At 45.7% G+C, this 20069-nt stretch overlaps 1 protein-coding gene across 1 annotated transcript; it reads left to right on the plus strand.

Moving 5' to 3' along the window:
• Positions 1-5692: 5692 nt before the first annotated feature.
• On the plus strand, positions 5693-17722 carry ndnf (neuron-derived neurotrophic factor). The gene is made up of 4 exons (XM_083672278.1): positions 5693-6002; positions 12554-12756; positions 13911-14035; positions 15597-17722. The coding sequence occupies exons 2-4, from the start codon at positions 12554-12556 to the stop codon at positions 16991-16993; spliced, it is 1725 nt and encodes a 574-aa protein (XP_083528404.1). The 5' UTR covers positions 5693-6002; the 3' UTR covers positions 16994-17722.
• Positions 17723-20069: the final 2347 nt, after the last annotated feature.

Consider the following 20069-nt stretch of genomic DNA (forward strand, 5'->3'; position numbering starts at 1 on the left):
GAAAGACGCTCATCTGCATTTGCCGCTCATCGGTCAGTCTGATTTGAGTGCGAGCGAAGGGGCACAGTAGTATGTTGTTGTACGATCAATTATCCAACCTGTGTTATGACCAAGCTCAAATAGTTTTCTTCTTGTGATTGTTGTGCCCCCTGAGAAATGTCATGTGTTACCTCTCAACATAGAGATATTTATCCCCTCATTGGAGTACTAAACTCTCTGGTATATTTACACTCTTAGAAAAAAAAGGGTTCCAAAGGGTTAGTTGTGTTCCATATTGAACCCTTTCCACTACATGGAACTCAAAGTGGATCTTCAAAGGGTTCTCCCACAGGGACAGCTCAAGAACCCTTTTGGAACCCTTTTTTTTCAAAGAGTGTAAATATACCAGAGTTTAGTACTCCCATGAGGAACAGCCCATGGTAGCTTCACCTGAGCCTGGCTGTACAAGATAAAATACTGGCACATTAGAAGTGCATTAGGCCTCTGGTCAAGAACACTGACCACCATTTGGTGAAGAGCTCTGAGACCTGCTGCAGGGTAAGTGGCTTGGTTAACAAACCAAAGTGTTTGCATTTTTGTCCTTGTCTGCTCCATGTCTGCTTTCAGGGTAAGGAAACAAATAAGTCTATTCTATAATTTAGAACTATACCTTTATACCGTATGTTGTTGAAATCAATCATCTCTCTCTCTCTCTCTCTCTCTCTCTCTCTCTCTCTCTCGTGTCATTCTGTCTTAAAAACAAAGTCCCTTATTAAATGACACAAGGTGCTGACCACAGCATGTTCTTGGGTATTGTGGGAGTTCTAGGCTAAGCAAACTGATCACAACGAACACATTCCTACACACACACGGTATGATGTTGACACTCCCTTTCAGACACATGTTCCTTGCATGTGTTCAGGCACATTTGGTTTCGTGTCACGTATGACACATACATGTGCCTGGGGGGGTGCAGCTGTGTCGTCCTCAGGAGGGTGTGGTGACGGCCCACGCCCAAACTCCTTCTGGACCGCTCCCAGAGATCCAGTTACATTACAGAACCGTCCCCATCGCTATCATATCATTCTCTATTGTTTTATCAGACGTTTTATGACGTGCAATGTTGATAGGGTGGCGATGGTGTAGTGTTCAGCGAGCATCCAAGTGTTTTATTTTATAGTGACTCTTCATTTTATTGACTCGTTTTTAATGCTTAATCTGATTTCTGTCAACATGTATTTGAGTTGTGTAACTGCTATCGCTGATGCAACGCCTGTACGTGGTATGGATGTCCTCCGGTGGCCTGTAAAGGAGGGGTGGAGGGGTGGAGGAGTGAAGGGGTGGAGGGCGAGTCATCCCTCCTCCGTTGGTCTCCCACTCTACACGGCTGTGTTTACAATAGCCATACTACGCCTGGAGCTGATGTGCTCTCGAGTTTCACTAAAAAGGCCCGAGCTAGACTTCTGTGTGAGTGTGTGTGTATGCATATGCGCGCACGTGCCCGCGTGCGCGTGTGTGTGTGCGTCAGAGTGTGTCTGTGCGTGTGTGTGTGTGTGCGTGTGTTTGGGTGCCTGCATGCGTGTGTGTGTGATTGTGGATCCAAACGTTGCGTTTTTGTTTATGTCTGGGTATTTTCGGTACCACTGACATGCTGCTCCCTTATTGGATAATGAGATGAAGTCGGACACTGACACACCGCGCTCTTATTGGATAATGACAGGAAGTTAGACACTGACACGACATGCGTTCTTCCCTCTGTGTCCTTCTTCATCTGGTTTCAATTGCGGCTTTTCGTCTTCTTCTTTGTCCAAGATTTAAAAGAGCTTTTTGGTGAGAGAGAGAGAGTGAGAGAGAGAGAGAGAGAGAGAGACCAAAGACAGACTAATTTTAGAAACGATGAAGCACTCATGTCACCAGTCTAGTGATGTGTATCTGCGTCTATCTGTGTGTGTATCTCTCAGCATGCCTCAATACCACACACACACTACAGGAAGTCCAAATTGTACAGGAAACTCCTGGGTTACATTGGGTTACATTGCTGACACAAGAACAAAAGACTTTAAATGTTACTCCAATAGTCAAGTCCTTCCACATAGAACATACTCTTTTTACTCTTTTTTAAGTTCATTTTAGATCAGTTGGTTTTTACTTAAGGTTCAAGTAGTGTTCTACAAGGATAAGACATGTGACTACAAATGTAGGCTGCTTGACCACATTCTGTCTCTCTTCCTCTACCATCCTTTCATCCCTCATTCTGTCTCTCTTCCTCTATCATCCTTCCATCCCTCTTTCCCACCCTTGAACTGGCTCCTTCTTTTTCTCTCCCACTTTCTTTTGTTGCAAAACTGGTCTCTTCAGGAATGATCACACCACATGTTCACTCCTTAAAAAAACAGTGTATTTTAGGTCAATGTCTTAAAAGTAGTGGAGGTAGGAAAAAGTGTGTGTGTGTGAGCCAGGCTAGGGCATGCTGCTGGCCAGGGAACATCCTCTTGTCTTGTTTAGCATTCCCTTCAGATAACTCTGAGTGAATGTGATGGGAGTACCTTATGTTTTGTATCTTAGTGTGTGTGTGTGTGTGTGTGTGTGTGTGTGTGTGTGTGTGTGTGTGTGTGTGTGTGTGTGTGTGTGTGTGTGTGTGTGTGTGTGTGTGTGTGTGTTTGTCGCCTCCTCCATGTTTCTCCTTTCCAACTCTCTTATTACTTTTACCCCCCCCCCCCCCACACACACACACACACTCACTTAATAATACATTCCAGTCTGATAAGCGAGGGCATTCCATCCTCCCTGCACTAAGGCTTATGGCAGCAGTAGGGAAGTGAAGGGGATCATTTAGGAGGAGCAGCAATAACCAGTCACTACAGTACAGCATCCCCCAATCCAAACAGGCTCCACGTCAGTGCATCACAATGACTCTGAGACACAACGCTAACAGGAAACAACTTCTGTCCTTCCTGGACAACAGTATGGACTGTCATTCTAACAGCTGACACAACAATATTGTCAGAATTTCAGGTTCATGAAAGGAAAATATTTATGGAATTATGGCACGGTGTGTAACATAAAGTTTGTACTTATTTCCGGTGTGTGTGTGTGTGTGTGTGTGTTTGTGTGTGTGTTTTTCTGTGTGATAAGTGATATGTTTGTGTTCTGCAGTTGGGCTGAACAGTGGAGAGAATCATGCCATGACTGCTTTTCACCTCCTTCTCCTTCTCCATCCCCCATCTGTGGTAAATTGTCCTTGGGGTGGATACGTTTTCAAGACTTTGGCATGTAAATAGCTGTGTATGTGTGTGTTTGTGTGTGCGTGTGTGTGTGTGCATATGTGCTTGTGTGTGTGTGCATATGTGCTTGCGTGTGTGTGTGTGTGTGTGTGTGTGTGTGTGTGTGTGTGTGTGTGTGTGTGTGTGTGTATTCCTCCCTAGAGTGGATACATTTTCACAGCTCTGTGGTGAGGCTGAGAGCAGATTGAATTTGGCATCTATTTTAATCTCGGAAACACGAAAGTCACAACAGCCTAATCACCGCCATCAAACAGCCCAATAGTGGGCTTTACAGGTCTGCCGTGTGTGTGTGTGTGTGTGTGTGTGTGTGTGTGTGTGTGTGTGTGTGTGTGTGTGTGTGTATGTGTGTGTGTGTCAGTGTGTAGAAAGTGAGTGTGTAGAAACAAGGCTCTGAATTCCGCTGAGAGACAGCTGAATGGGAGAGACAAGGCCAGGACCAGAGAGTTCTGAAAGCCTTAACTATTTCACTACATTATTGCTAAGAATGCACTGTAACCTCAGGATTATGGCCACTGGAACATTGTACATGTATGTGCCAAAGATGCCCGAATGATGCAAACATGCAACCACTCTCTGCCTAGAAAGTTACAGAACGTAGACAACTCCACCTAGAAAGTTACAGCACATAGACAACTCTGCCCAAAAAGTTACAGAATGTTGACAACTCTGCCTAGAAAGTTATAGAACATAGGCACCTCTCTGACTAGAAAGAGTTACAGAACATAGACAACTCTCTGCCTAGAAAGTATTTTCAGAATATAGACATGCCAAACCTTTGTGTGCTTTTTGCTTTTCCCTGAAGAAAACGGGCTCTTTTATGATCTCTGTATTGTTGTAGAAAGTCCACTGGTTTATTTCCCCAGCCAGCAAAGTGACCTCCATAGTGTGCGGGCTCTGAAGCGAACACCGCCGCTAGATGACGCTGTTGCGTCGTACCAATGACCGCTGTGCTCATTTCGTAGGCTCTCTGAATTTTTGTTTCACACTCACCTAAAATAATATATACCGCATCATCAAATGAGTTTAGGCTAATGATTATTGGATTATTAGATAAAACAAATACATATATATATTATTATTTCAAAGCTACGGATTGAAATTGCATAGATGATAATACTCAAGAATCATATTGGGGATCTGTGATGGAACTGTAAACATTTTGTTCAGCTCTATAATATACACTATATTATACATTTCCATAACATAGTCTGTCTCTCATATCAAAAAACACATCCACGAATCAGCTCCTTCTTACTGCTCCTGTGTCGAGGGACTGGAGGGAATGAAACAGTTTAGGTCGAAATCTAAAGCCCATTTATGTCCTCTTGGGGTGAAAAAATGCATCATTTTACTGAGCCTCCATCAAGTCATAAATGTAGTGCAATTCTCCTCACCGACAGACCTCAGTCAATGGTCCTTATCTTGGATCAATATTGACTTCCCTGGGTTACGGCCCGGGAACAGACAAAAGCATCCCTGTTTTCCCACCTTTACAAGGAATATCTGTGCAGTGCCTACCACAGGAACATCCTCTGATTGGACCCTGTTAAAGTAGGCTTGTTTGAGTAAACTGTCAGGACAAGTGAAAGCAACTGAGAGAATTCGCGCTATAGGCCTATCATCAGTATACATGAGCCTACCGACGAGAGAAGCACGATCAAGAAATCAAATGGGTTTGCTCACCAGCTATCTGGGCCCATCGTGGAGAGAGAGAGAGCGAGAGAGCGAGAGAGAGAGCGAGAGAGAGAGAGAGAGAGAGAGAGAGAGAGAGAGAGAGAGAGAGAGAGAGAGAGAGAGAGAGAGAGAGAGAGAGAGAGAGAGAGAGAGAGATGGCCTGGAGGGTTGCGTGACTTTGAAAAGGGTGCTACCCAGGAGTGCTGGTTTTCAAGAAGTAAACATCTCCCAACAAGAGAACCGGGGGATCCCCGCTCTTAAAATAACAGCCCATGACACCAGATTTATGCGTCTGCTGGTTTCTGCGGCAAAGCCACTTATGTTCTATAGACCTAGGTCTGTTTGTCATCCTTCTCTTGCGATCTCACCTTGAAAAGATATTTCGTTCAATCGAAATTTAAAGTTTGAATAAAAAAGTTGCATTGAATAATAATGTATGGAAAACACAGCCGTGCGCACAACTATTATGATCCGTTTTTATGCGAGATGACTTATATGTTTAGGACGAATTTAAGTCAATTCAAAGTAGGGTAATTTGAAATAGTTGAATAGTGTTTCATTCATAAAGTGATGTCAAATGAAGTGCGTGTCTGTGATAGGTCCGTTGGTTGTCTTGGCTGGTCTCTGGTTGGTGTTTTATGTGTTGGGGCTGTGATGTCCAGGAGGAGTGGGCTGGTTCTCAGAGTCCTCCAAGCAGAGTGCAGACACACACAACTTCGCACCAGTTTGCTTTCCAACTCAGTCGGAGTCTCAATAGCAGCGTCGCGGCAGGGAGGGACGCGCTGCACGATTCAGGATACCCACTCAGACTCTGAGACAGGACAAATCCGCCACACACGGCCAGCACACACCACAGCTCGAATCCCATTTCTACCACACCACAACTGAATTGAGGAATCTATTGGACACTGAAAAGGACAACTTCATTGTATTTTTTTGAATTCCAAAAGTCCCGTTTCATTTAGCCTAGTGGTTTGTTTGCGTTGTTTAAAAGAAAGAAAAAAAAACACCATCTTCACAAAGAAACAATTTTAGAAGTCATTTCATATTCCCTAAATCTAAAAGGTAAGATTGACACTCGAGCTATTTCTCCATGTAATTTGTGTTTTATATAATCTCTCTCTGACTTGCACACTGTTATGCGTGAAACATATGAGGCTGAAGTGGACATATGACTAATCTAACCACATGATGGATAGTTTTGGGAACTTTTTTTCGGGCAATTTAATGCTGCTTGCGTTTTTGTAATAGGCTGTATATAGGCTGTGTATATAAGTGTATATAGGCTGGTTTGTGAAGCGCTTTCGGATACGGCTCCATAAAAAAGAAAAACAGAGAGGGACTCTCCGAATAAAGAACGCTTCCCTTTGAAACGCCTGCCAGAGAGAAGGGAAGGGGTTTTGTGGTTTACAACTCCGGGAAGTAAAGGGTTTCAAACACATTTCAATCAAGCCCGGGCTCGCATGCTCTTTTAATTTGGTTCCTTAGTTTGGCTGAATTTCAGGGCACGAATGAATGTCGCGTAAAAAGGATAAACTTTGAGGGGAGTTGAAAAGGACACGGGGAAGGCACCGTGCGGGGCTCTGGGTCTGAACCCCCCTGCTTTGTGCTCCTAACGGGGTTCCCATGCTCTCAGGGGTGACCGGGCACCCTCCAAAGCCTCAACACGCAATTCATCAATATGCGTCCTCGCCCCTTTCTATAGTGCGTGGCATATATTCTCCCCATCGACTGTTTTAATGGTACCACTGCCGACACAACATGCGACCAATGCTGTGAGGATTCTGGACCGGGAGAGGAGCTTTTAGAAGTTTCGGGATGTTTTTATTCTGTCACTCATGACCGAACCACTGCACCTGCAAAAACCGTTATCCATTATAGGAGACTGTCACATTCTGTCTGTTTTAATTGGCCTATAACATAAGACAAACAGCCCGTTGTTGTTGATATTATTGTTTTTGAAAGCAACAACCACGTTTGTGTGTTTAACTGTGCCAGTTTTGTTAATGTAAAAACGTTTAAGCCTATTCTTATTCTATAAACACTTGTAGGCAACGTTTTAGTGGTTTGTAGTGTAGATTGAAGACTGAAGATTGAACACTATTGTAGATGTAAAGTGATGCATTCGTATATATTTATTTATGACATATTTTAGGCACGGATGTCAAAAGGGAAATGAATCCGAATTCCAAGCTTCTGTTATTTACCTCATCCATCATTTGGAATGTCTAATGTTTTTTTCTGTTGCAATCCCCGTCGGGCTAAATAGTATAATGAGAGACAGAATTGGAATTTGAATAACTGTATTTAGCAGCAGAGAGAAGCCGCGCTGCCTCCCGTACTTTCTCAGGAGAATGAATCATGAACAAAAGTCTGAAAATGGGAAGGTCTGTGTTGCATACCGTAACTAAACCGCGATTTGCATATGAAAACTCAGGGCTGAAAGAGTTCCGCCACTGTTGCTGCAGCCATTTATGCGTCCGGAGAAGTGACAGGCTGCAGTGTAGATACAGTCTCCTCCGCCTTGCCTTTGTGCAGACCGCTGGACTAGATGTCACATCCCGAGTTGTTGGTCCCTGGAAGATTAAGGACATAGCGACAGGTTTTTATTCCCTCGTTAAATTATTCATCATATCCACACCCACTCCCAGTGTCCCGACACATTCACTCCGCAAAGCCCTCATTATGCTCCCTGAAACGGACGCAAGTGGAGGCGAGGCACGGCCCTCAGACTCCAGCCCCTCCAGCCTGTCTGAGGAAGAGTCCTGCAGTCTTTGGCCCATTATGGAAACAGAATGGAACATGATTGACTCATTTCCCACGATGCTGGTCTGTGCACCCTTATCGTTGATATGCTGATGGGCAGTTAGAGTGGGTCGACTTTCCCATGGGGTTTTTTGTTTGGCTAATCTGTGTGATCTTCCCTTCATTCACAATGACAGCTGATGAAGTACACATCAGTCAGAGGTGCCCCCCCCCCCTAAGTTTGAATGGCTCATTTGTAGTGCAGTAATAGAAATTGCCCTTACGACCTGACCCGCGCTTCTCCAAGGAACATTCCAGGATGCAGCGCTAACTGCTAACTACAGAGAGGCCCGAGAGAAGAGATGGACCATAAAATAGGGGAGGCAGGGACGGAAAAAATACGCTCTCGTCTGGCTTTTGAACACGCTATTGAGCCAACAAACGCGTCTTTGCGGGCTGATGATGTGGATGGCGTTAGAGACACGGCTGTGAGTGATGATGTTGACTGATACACACACTGGATCAGAGGAATTTGACGGTTTTAGACACACACACACACACACACACACACACTCATACTGTACAGACAAAAGCTCTGCTCCTGGACGCGAGCCCTTGACCACAGTCTCTACCGATTCATTAAGGAGCTCTTTGGCTCGTCTGAGAGCACCAGACCTGCCTTGGGTTTGGCCTACAGCATAGGCTGAGGTTGTGTGGGGTTCCATCTCCAGACTCCTAGCCTGCCGTATCCAACCCCTCTCTCACTCCAATCCCTGTATTGGCCCTGAAGTGACAGCAGTGATGGAGTCTGCTACCGAAGACCCTACCGTAAATCTGCCTCCGAGCGCCTTTGAGAAAACACACAGAGGCTCCAGGTCCTGTGAGCCTGCCAGGCTGCTCCTTGGGTGGAATCCCGAAATGTCTCTTTATTTGTGTTAAAATTAAAGTGTCTTTTCTTCCCCTCCCATCCCGCTAATGAGCTCCAGGTGGGACAGGCAGGAGGTTTACCCGACCTGACAGGGAGCTGGAGGAGCGAGGCAGGGGGGGATAGAGACGGACAGGGGAGTGGGGGGGGGGGGGGGTGGAGAGGAGGGCTAGTTGGGTGCTTCTATACACATACACACACACACACACACACACATATACACACACACACACACACACACTCAACATGCATCTCTCTGGTTAGGACAGATGGAGGGCAGGACTACTGTTGTGCGTGAGTGACAAGGGTAAGCTGCTCTGTATCACATACAGTACATGTTCTCCATCACTCACAAGCGCCTGAGAACATGGGGTACATGTGCTAGTCATCAGAGTGGGCTCGCTTCACATTGACTGACACACACACACACACACATACATACACACACACGCACACACACACACACGCACACACACACAGCAGTGCGCACTCAAACACTGACAACCTATAACAAAGCTGCTGACTCATTCTCACAATCACTCACATCATTGTCATGGATGCATTGCTGTTGTTTAATTGGTGTATCTATTGATTGATTGGTTATCTGATTGATTGATTGATGATTAATTGGTTGATTGATTAGACATGATCTCTGTTGGCTGTTTATGAATGAGAACATTCTTTATTGTTGCTTTAATCTTATCATTCAATGTTAATTGATGATTGTAATTAATTAGATCATTGATACTATTTCGAAGACTGCATCCATCCAGGACAGATGATTAGGACATTGTGTGAAGGTTGTTTTCTGGCTCAGTTGTCCGTCACATAATGCTCCATTTATCTGAGAGTGGCTCTAAATGTGAGCACGGTAAACACAGGTAAATGGTGTTGGTGTAGGGATTCAAGCGGAAGGGTGACACTCATCCCTAATACTGTTAAGAGACACCATTTAGGTGGTTGTCGTCAGAGCTATGAATTGACCAAGATGATTAAATCTCTGGTTGTTGCTAGATAATTGTTACTATGCTATTATAGTTGGCATGTGTTTAGGGAAGTCACAGTTACAGAATGTAATGTGTTAAGACGTTGTGAATATTGGTGTAAAGAGTTTCACCTGTAATATTGTTTGAGGTGTGTCAGTGTGGTATTGCTGTTATTTTTTTGTGTTTCCGTCTTTAAGAACTAGACTGCAAAAAGAAAACAGATCTTCAAAGATTTCTGTTCTCATTATCGATATGCTCTAGAGTCTTAACTATTCAGCACTGTCTTTTCAAACGCTGCCCCCCCCCCCATCCCATCCCCATCCTTCAGCTGCCCCAACTTCCAATTTATTACACATTAGACTTTTCTGTTTTAACCACCAAAGAACTATTTAAAGTTTTGAACAAAGTTCCAGTCGGAGTGAAACTGAAAAATAAATGATTATATAAATAAATAAAAAACCGGCAGCAAAACAAAGTTGACACGATTGCGGCCGACTCTGCCTTCAAATTATCCTCCCCCCAAATTACGATCATACATTCTCCCTCACTCTAATTAAACATTAGCCTTTATTTGTTCCAGATGCAGGTTTTTTGAAGTTTTATTTTGGTGAGGCAGCTCCATGGCTTGAGAATGGAGTCCTGCAGTCTCATGCAGAACCGTTGTAGCCCGTACTCCAGTACTGCCTCTAGCGCTGCTCCTCCGAACCGCCAGAACCAGACATTACAGTAGGACACAGCGAATGCCCCGATCCAACTGTCTTTAATGTGCAGGTGTCATCTTTCAGTGACATCTCATACACAGGATCAGACTCTGGTTCCATGGAACCTAGCATTTAGTGGTGACTCTTTCTCAGAACTGGGATGCTGTGTGCTTTGACCGACTCCGCCGTGGGATTCAATCAGTGATACCACACGTAGTGGTGAGCAAAAAAACGGCTCATTTTGGAAACACAACAGAAACATATCAAGTATTGATATTGGTTATGACAGTCATTAGACAAGCAGATACATTGGCGATACTACACTGATCGGTGACTGTGCCCATACACCCTTCGAAAAAAAAAGATGCTATCTAGAACCATAAAGGGTTCTTTGAGGAAGAACCCTTTGAGGAACCTTTTTGGGTTCCATGTACAGTAGAACCCTTCCCGCAGAAGGTTCAACAGCAACCAGAACCTAAAAGGGTTCAGCATGGAACCCCAAAAAGGTTCTTCAAAGGGTTCTCTTGCAGTGACAGCCGAAGAACCCTTTTGGACCCCTTTTTTTTTCGACGAGTGTATCTGATGACATCAGCAGCCTCCTCGTCTCATTGTGTGGGTTTGGTGCAGCAGGACAGACCGGTGGGCCTCTCGTGGCTCTGTTTGGGGGTCTGAGTGAGAGACAGACGAACAGCTCAGTACATACCACCTCAGCTCTGGTTAGAGTATTAATAGACATGTCTTTGTTTCGCCTGACACGCTTCTGAAGTGGAATGGGACAAGCAGCAGGAGATAAGGATCTCCTCTCTCTGGGAGTCAAACCTCAAAGTACCACTTAGAAGGCTCCTCTGAAGTCTGGCAGTACGATGGGGAGCCTCCGCTCAGACACGCGGGGACAGAGAGAGAGAGAGAGAGAGAGAGAGAGAGAGAGAGAGAGAGAGAGAGAGAGAGAGAGAGAGAGAGAGAGAGAGAGAGAGAGAGAGAGAGAGAGAGAGAGAGAGAGAGAGACAGACAGACAGACAGACAGACAGACAGACAGACACTGACAGCAGCTGTCAAGGGCCTTTCTCTGGTTTGTGTTTTGTAAAGGGGGAGAATGTAGTAATGAAGCCATGTTTGTAGCATGTCCCAGCCTCCCCAGCTTCTCTGTCTTACTTATCTGTCTACTCCAGAGGGAGGGAGGAGAGAGAATGTCTGTTTGACAAGAGATTTAGGGAGGGAGAGAGGAATAGAGATTATACATCTGTGTGTTTGTGTGTGCATGCGTGTGTGCGTACGTGTGTGTGTGTGTGTGTGTGTGAGAGAGAGCGAGAGAGAGATTAACTATATTAGTGGGAGGAGAAGAGAGCGAGCTAGGGAGGGAAAGAGAGGGAGAAAAGAAGGAGGGCAAGGAGGAGGGAGGGAGGGAGAGAGGGGTCATTAAAAGGACACCCTCTCACTTGCAGTAAATGGCAGTAAAGTATCTGGCTAATCTGCCATCATTACCCTGATTAAATCACCAGGGATTTGGCCTTCCCATCATCTGCAATCAATGTGGTCAAATCAATAGACAGAGGATATGTAAGTGTTCCTCAGCCTCGGGTCGGTCAGCTGGACAGACCCGTGTCCTGACTCTGATCCACGACCCATCGCTGTACGGATGTCTACTGCTGAACATTGTAATGTAGTTACTGTAGCTCCAATCTCTTTTCCACTTCTTTTCCTCTTAAATCTAGTTGATTTGACCCAGGGGAATCCTCTTGACTACCCTCTCTCCTCCACTGTCTTCCTGGTTCTCTCCTTCCTCCTTGTCCCTGGCACACAATCTCCTTTTTCCCCCACTCTTTGTTTCCTAGAGAAGGGGCCCTCTCTATCTCTCTGACCTCTCCCAGTCTCTCTCCCAGTCTCTCTCTCTCTCTCTCTCTCTCTATGTCTCTCTCTCTCTCTCTCTCTCTGACCTCTCCCAGTCTCTCTCTCTTTCTCTCTCTCGAGTGGGACTCTTTTCCCCTCCATTCCCCTGTCTGAATGTATCCTGTAAAACATGACTTACTTAACTTGATACACAAAATAGGATGAATTTATTCAAAACATACTACAATTCCAATGTTTGCTCACTATATTTTCCCTTCTCAATATATAGAAGTAAATAAAGTGCTATATAAATAGATAGCATTATGATCATTATTATCATCGTCGCACCACAATGACCGGGGTAGTCGTGTGTGTATCTGGTTGTGTTGTGATGGTCCTGACCCATGGATGTTCTCTTCTGTGTGTTACAAGATGAGGCAGAGTATGGGACCTCAGGGCTGGACTCTGGCCCTGGTTCTGGTTCTGGTGCTAGTGGCGGTGGCCCAGAAGCTGCCCACAAGGGACGAGGGCCTGTTCCAGATGCAGCTCCGAGACAAAGCTCTCTTCCACGACTCGTCCGTCATCCCAGATGGGGCTGAGATCAGCGGCTACCTGTTCAGGGACACACCCAAAAGGTACGGACTGGAGTCCAACTTTAGAAACACATACAAACACAAAACACTTACAAACACATGCAACTACGACCAGTGTTGGTCTCAACTCCATTTCAATTCCGTCAATTCAGGATGTAAACTGAAATTCCAATTCCAATTCGACATTCAATGAGGAAAATGTTGAATTGGAATTTCAGTTTTCTTCCTGAATTGACTTAATTGAAATAGAATTGACCCCAACCCTCATTATCAGCACGACCAACAACCATGACCAACCATGTATTGTTGGATATGTATGTGCTATGAAAAAGTAATGTGATCAGATCAGGTTGTGTGTATTTATGTATTCCTATATTCCTACAACACATACTCTTAGTAGCCAAAACCTCTTTAGTGGTAACAGCTAAGGCTAGCATGTCCATGCCTACTTACTGTAAGTGGATGGGGAATAGGGAATGCATTGTAATGTATACTATTATGATGTGGAAATACATAATAGATGAGAAAGTGATGTTCATGTGAGTGAGTGAGTGAAACGGCTGCCGATAGACACCCTGGTCGTTAGCTTTCAGAGGAAGAGAGTGCTCACATACTCAAGTGTGAACGATGGGTTCAGAGGCTTTTTGTTCAAGACGTTACCCCTGCATGCATGGCCGTGTCATATTTGGGTGTTGTCCAAATGAAACAGACGTCAAGTTGTTGCAAACAGTAGCCCCGCAATTCAACGTGCTCCAACCGAGTCTCAAACTCGCGACCTCTGACTTGCCAACACCCGTGACCGTCTCCTCTTAATACCCGATGTAAACCAGCTACGCTATCGAAAAAAGCGAGCAATTCGACAGCGCCGGTGCGGGTATTCGAATTTAGGTTTTACCACATACATATGCCATTTAGCTGACGCTTTTATCCAAAGCGATTTACATTACAGTGAGTGCATACATTTTTCAGTATATATGGTCCCAGCATGTAACAAACCCCCAACCCAAGCGTTGTTAGCGCCATGCTCCACCAACTGAGCCACAGAGGACCATCTGAACTCGGTTACACACATGTGGCAGTGAGTTCCCCATGTTCAGTGGTTCATATTTCAGCATCTATATATTCAGAGTCTAACAGGCACAATGGAGTGGATGGGATCATTGTTATTCATGTGCACCCACCTGTTGTTTCTGCAGGTACTTCTTTGTGGTGGAGGAGGACAACACGCCCCTGTCTGTGACGGTGACGCCGTGTGACGCTCCTCTGGAGTGGAGGCTCACTCTGCAGGAGCTTCCCGAGGAGGCCAGTGGAGAGGGATCAGGTAAACAACAAAAGCACAAACGCCGAGATAGAGATGTATGCATCACCCAGGACATACCTACTTTTGAATCATTTAATCAAAAGCATGGGCATAATCTCATTTACATGTTTCTATATGTAAATGAGATTATGACCATGCTTTTGATATGTAGTGTCAAACATATGCAAGATCTGATTTATATACAAGCATGTGAAGGATGATCTCAGTGATTCATCAGGATGAACATCAAATGTATTCATGCGATTGAAGTGGTGTTTGGAGGACATTAGTAGATGGTGTAAACTTTGTTGTGTGGTTGGGTGGTCTGGTGTTTTTGGTGTGGTACAGTATGGTTATTAATTAACTCATGGTGACGCAGTGTCTGATCCCACCGCTGGTGACGTGTGGATTGACCACACCTGACATCTGTAGTGTGTAGTGTGTGAGAAGGCCACAGTGCTCTGTCTGAGTCAGACACGCTGGTCTGGCCTGAGACTACTAAGAATTTGAAATGGAATTAAAGTCCCCCTCTCCATAAACGTCACACTACACAGGTGAAAAAAAGCCTAGCCCCGTATTCACTTCAACTCCCTTTTTCTTTGTCTTTCTTTCTTTCTTTCTTTCTGTCTCACAACCCGCTCTTGCTCATACACTTGGTCTCTCTCTCTCCATCTGGACAGTATCTCTGAAACACAGAAATCAATCAACTCACTCCAGCCCCAGTCCCATTATAGCTCATGGACTAGAGTGGTGGTTTTAGAGTGTGCATATGTGTGAGTGTGAATGTGTATGTGTGGGGACGGTTAGCAAATGAACGAATAGGCTCCTTACGTAACCATTTTTTACACCTTAAGGTTTCTTGATTTTCACTTCTCTGATTTCTGAGGTTACAGAATAGAAACAAATGAAGACAAAAAACAGCTACTCTATAGGTGCCACGTATGGCAGTTTTATTTAACTCAATCAACCATTCACATAGGTGGAAGGGAATGTGTGACCGCGGACAGCCAGGCTTGCACTAGTTCATAGCCAACACTGTAAATACACAAATGCACAACCTCCATGTCTGTTCCTGTGTTTGCTCCTCTCTTTGCTCAGTGTTTCAGTCGGGATCGGATCTTTTAGATTTAAGAATTTAGTACACCATGGAGCTCACTCCCTGGTTGACAAACATAATATTATGTTTTTTTTGCTCAGCTGAAATCAGGCATGGAGACTGACTCCCTCATGGAGAGAGCTACAAGGCGCCTCTTTGTAGCACAGCTTCCCAGGAAAGGGCCAAGTGAATACCGGCCTGTGATCTTTTGGGATGTTTAGAGTAAAAACATGGCAGCTGGCTCGTGAGGGACTAATCGGCCCGTGAGGCTCGGAGAGAGCTTCACCATGACCTCATCAGGATCAACACATTAAACGGGTCATTTTTAGCACCTGTGGAAATTATTTTACATCAGGGCCAAATTTGAAAAAAAGCTAAAACATAAGCAGGGTTTGTAAAACCTCTAGAGATGATGTGGTTGCACCGATATGCGATGGTATGTTCTGGATGTTCATGTCTCTCTATGTTCCTGTGTGTGTTCTCCAGGTGTGCCCGAGCCTCTGGACCAGCAGAAGCAGCAGGTGACAGCGGACGAGGGGACCGAGCTCTTCACCTACAAGGGGAACGATGTGGAGTCCTACGTGGCCACCAGCACCCCCTCTGGACTCTACCAGCTGGAGCTGCTCTCCACCGAGAAAGACAGCAACTTCAAAGTGTACGCTACGACCACCCCAGAGTCGGACCAGCCCTACCCGGAGCTGCCCTACGACCCCCGGGTGGATGTGACTGGCCTGGGCCGCACCACCGTCACTCTGGCATGGAAGCCCACCCCCACCAGCTCCCTGATGGGCCAGCCCGTTCTGTACTGCGTGGTCATCAACAAGGAACACAACTTCAAGAGCCTGTGTGCAGCCGAGGCTAAGATCAGCGTTGATGATGCCTTCATGATGGCTCCCAAGCCTGGCAGAGACTTCAGCCCCTTTGACTTTGCCCACTTTGGCTTTGTGCCTTCGGACAATGACTTTGGCAAGGACCGAGGTCTCACCAGCAACAAGATCTCCCGCGCCTACACGACCAAGCCCAAAGCCTCAGATATTCTGAAGGTGTGCATCGGCAACAAGAATATCTTCACCGTGTCCGACCTGAAGCCGGACACACAGTACTACTTCGATGTGTTCGCCGTCAACTCTGCCACCAACACCAGCACGGCGTACGTGGGGACATTCGCCCGCACCAAAGAGGAGGCCCGGCAGAAGACGGTGGAGTTGAAAGACGGCAAGGTGTCCGACGTCTTCATCAAGAGGAAGGGCAGCAAGTTCCTGCGCTTTGCCCCGGTATCCTCCCATCAGAGGGTGACCCTGTTCGTCCACGCCTGTCTGGACGCCGTGCAGGTGCAGGTGAGGCGCGACGGCAAGCTGATGCTCTCCCAGAACGTGGAGGGCGTGCGGCAGTTTCAGCTGCGTGGGAAGCCCAAGGCCAAGTACCTGATCCGCCTGCGAGGGAGCCGGAAGGGAGCGTCCACTCTCAAGGTGCTGGCCACCACGCGGCCCAGCAGCAAGCAGCCTTTCCCCTCGCTGCCCGAGGACACGCGCATCAAGGCCTTCGACAAGCTGCGCACCTGCAGCTCCGCCACCGTGGCCTGGCTGGGCACTCAGGACCGCAACAAGTACTGCGTCTACCGCAAGGAGGTGGCGGAGAGCTACGGCGAGGAGCAGCGGCGTCGCGAGCAGAACCAGTGCGCCGGGCCGGAGACCCGCAGGAAGTCGGAGAAGGTCCTCTGCAAGTACTTCCACAGCCCCAACCTGCAGAAGGCCGTCACCACGGAAACCATCACGGGCCTGGAGGCAGGCAAGACCTACCTGCTGGACGTTTACGTAGTGGGCCACAGTGGTCACTCAGTCAAATACCAGAGCAAACTGGTGAAAACAAGGAAATACTGCTAAAAGACTGCACAGAATAAATCTATTATAAATATATATATTAAAAAAAGTTTATTTAACTCTAAGTGATATTCTACTAAGGAGTGTATACAGACTACTCACACAGCTGATGGGCCTGTGGCAGAGACTGAACTGTTTGTAGAGAGAGATATCAACCTGTATATTTATGTTTACATTTCATTGTGGCACGTTTGGGTGAACTCATGGCGCGATGTGCTCCGTCGCAGGGCTTGGGGTCTCAGCCTCCTGTCAGTCAATGGGGAGACGGAGCTTCAAAGAGGATAATTTTTTCCATCTTGTTGCATCTCTTTGTTGCTGCATGACTCTTGCGTTTGTCTGTCATATTTGTTTGTTCCTTCAGTTTCAATTCACGTTGACCTGCGGAGATACAGTAGGAGACCAGCCTTGTATAGTTCTCTCAGTGCATATTCAGTTTAGGAGAGATTTAAATTATTTTATACATTTTTTTTTTTGCCTCTTTTTGGATTGATTGTTTTTGTTTGTATTGATGATGATAATGACTGTTTATGAGGAAAATTCCAATTCTATGAGGAAATTGTCGTCGTTGAGACATTCCTTTATCGTATCTCAGCCAGTGTGCGCTCTAGAGCCCGTCTGTAAATGTGTTCTGTGCTGGAGGTCTGTGTGTTATCACTGTATCACTGTGTGTCACATGTACAGAGTTGTCCTGCCAATATTCATGTACATAAACACTAAATATAGAAACAAGTAATCCCTGTGTCACCCTGGGTGTCATGTTCTTCTGTCGGACACTTAACATCACATCAACGGTGCCCTGATGAAAGGGCTCACAGTCTAGAAGCACAATTTAGAATATTGTGTTTATAGGTTTTACATGCGGTCCTACATTATGGCCACGTAAGCAAAACATGATCCTTCACACCATCGATTACTGACATACAAGAACATTATCCCATGGACATAGAGGTCAAAATGACATATTTGGATGAAAGTATATAGATATTATTTAATCATACTGTATGTCAGGTGTCAAAGGTTCTCAAATGTAGGGCTCACACTAATCACATGTTTGGCCTTGTGTTTATTTATCTTTTATTTAGACAGGGTGATCTTACTGAGACCTGAGTCTCTTTTACAGAAGAGGTAAGGTACATAAAATAAAAATACAGACAAGCAAAATCACATAATATTTTGAGGAAATAAAAGCAGAGGGGGAGAAGAAAAAAGCGAATCTACAAAAGAACGAATGAAAAGGATAACAACAATGATATTAACCCTTAACCCAACCTAGATTAGAAAACAATGGCTACCCGAAAATAGCAATAGATAGGAATCACATAACAAAGGACCTGCTAAAACAGTTTTCAATGAATAAATCCGATATTCTCTTTAGTTCCCATTCCAAGAGGATGGGACATGAACGCTAAAAGCTGTTCTCCCAGCAACTCTGGAAGCATATGTCACATTAATATCAGCAACTGATTCATAGACTACATGTGTTTTAAGATGTAAGGTAAATGGCAACACTATTTCATTGACACATCCACTAACCACATGTAAGCCAAGAGGAGGAACAGATACACACAGACGCGCACCGACTCACAGACATCCGCACGTTCTAATTAACAACAGTCACAGGTGAATGGAAAAGCCCTCTCTGTTGTGGCCAAGCAAAACAGCTGCTCCTCGTGAATCTCCGTGTTTCCATCACGACCCGGTTCTGTAGCGGCTATGCTCCGATTCACCACCACAACTCGGGTGTCAATCAAGTGGTCCCGTTCAGAGGGAACACAGGGGAGGCCCCACCTGGCTTCCATTAACCCTCCGTTGCCCTGGAATGATGTGGAGGAGCTGGCCGAGTGCTGTGGGAATGTCATGGATAGCCCTGTAAACTCCTAGTCATAAAGCCTGGGTCAGCAGGGACTGCTGTGCTCTGGGGTCAGGACTCATGAATAAGGTCTGCATGGCAGTAGATGGCTTTTTAATGAAGCCAAGACTGTCCGTCTTTCTAGTCACTCAGGAGGCAGGCCTGAAACAAATGAATACACTCTTCTCTCTTCACTCACACGCTAGGAGAGACACACACACACATGCAGGCACGTGCACATACACATACACACACACACACACACACACACACACACACACACACACACACACACACACACACAAACCTCTATCCAAGAGCTCCCCGCCTGGAGAGCTGTGTATGTTTGTTTTTTTGCATGGTAATGCTCCTGAGGCTTTGATCAATGAGTTGTGTATAGATGCAGCACATTGAAGACAGACGTCTATGACCCTGTGAGGAGCGCTAGAATGGCCAGACTTGTGTGCAGGAGACCTGACTTTGATCCCTGGCCAGGTCTATGGCATGACTTGCCTGGCCCTCGAATTCACTACACTGGTGTCGGAAGTTAGGCTAGCGTGGGTCTGTATCCAGGTCCAATGAAACAACCACTGTTGATGGTAGAAACATATGCAACAAATACAGACTTTGGAATTAAGTAAACATTTCGTCATCAAGACAATGAGGTTTACTATTGTTATTTATGGAAGTTTCAATTGTTAGTGTGTGTGTGTGTGTGTGTGTGTATGTGTGCATGCGTGCGTGTGTGCGTGTGTGCATGTGTGCGTCCCTACGTGCGTGCGTACGTGCATGCGTGCGTGTTTGTATGTGTGTGTGTGTGTGTATGTGTGCATGCGTGCGTGTGTGCATGTGTGTGTGTGTGTGTATGCGTGTGTATGTGTGTGTGTCCATGTACAATGCATCTTGCAACTGAACTCAGAGCTCAGTGACACTTTTGGAGAGAGATTGTGAAGAAGAAATCGTGGCGTGAGTGGCAGGCATGCATCCAGACACACAAAAGACAGAAGGACATACACCAACATACACTCAGCACACACACACACACACACACACACACACACACACACACACACACACACACACACACACACACAGTAACACACAGACTCTGTTTATGACACTCTCATGTGATTCCAGACTACAGAAGGCACAGAGAGCTTCTCAAAGATGATAATTCCCTTGGCAGAAAAAGCAGTGAAACCGTAGACTCTTTGATGACTATCAAAAGAC

Source organism: Argentina silus (genome assembly GCF_951799395.1).
Source record: "Argentina silus genome assembly, chromosome: 6".
Taxonomy (NCBI): domain Eukaryota; kingdom Metazoa; phylum Chordata; class Actinopteri; order Argentiniformes; family Argentinidae; genus Argentina; species Argentina silus.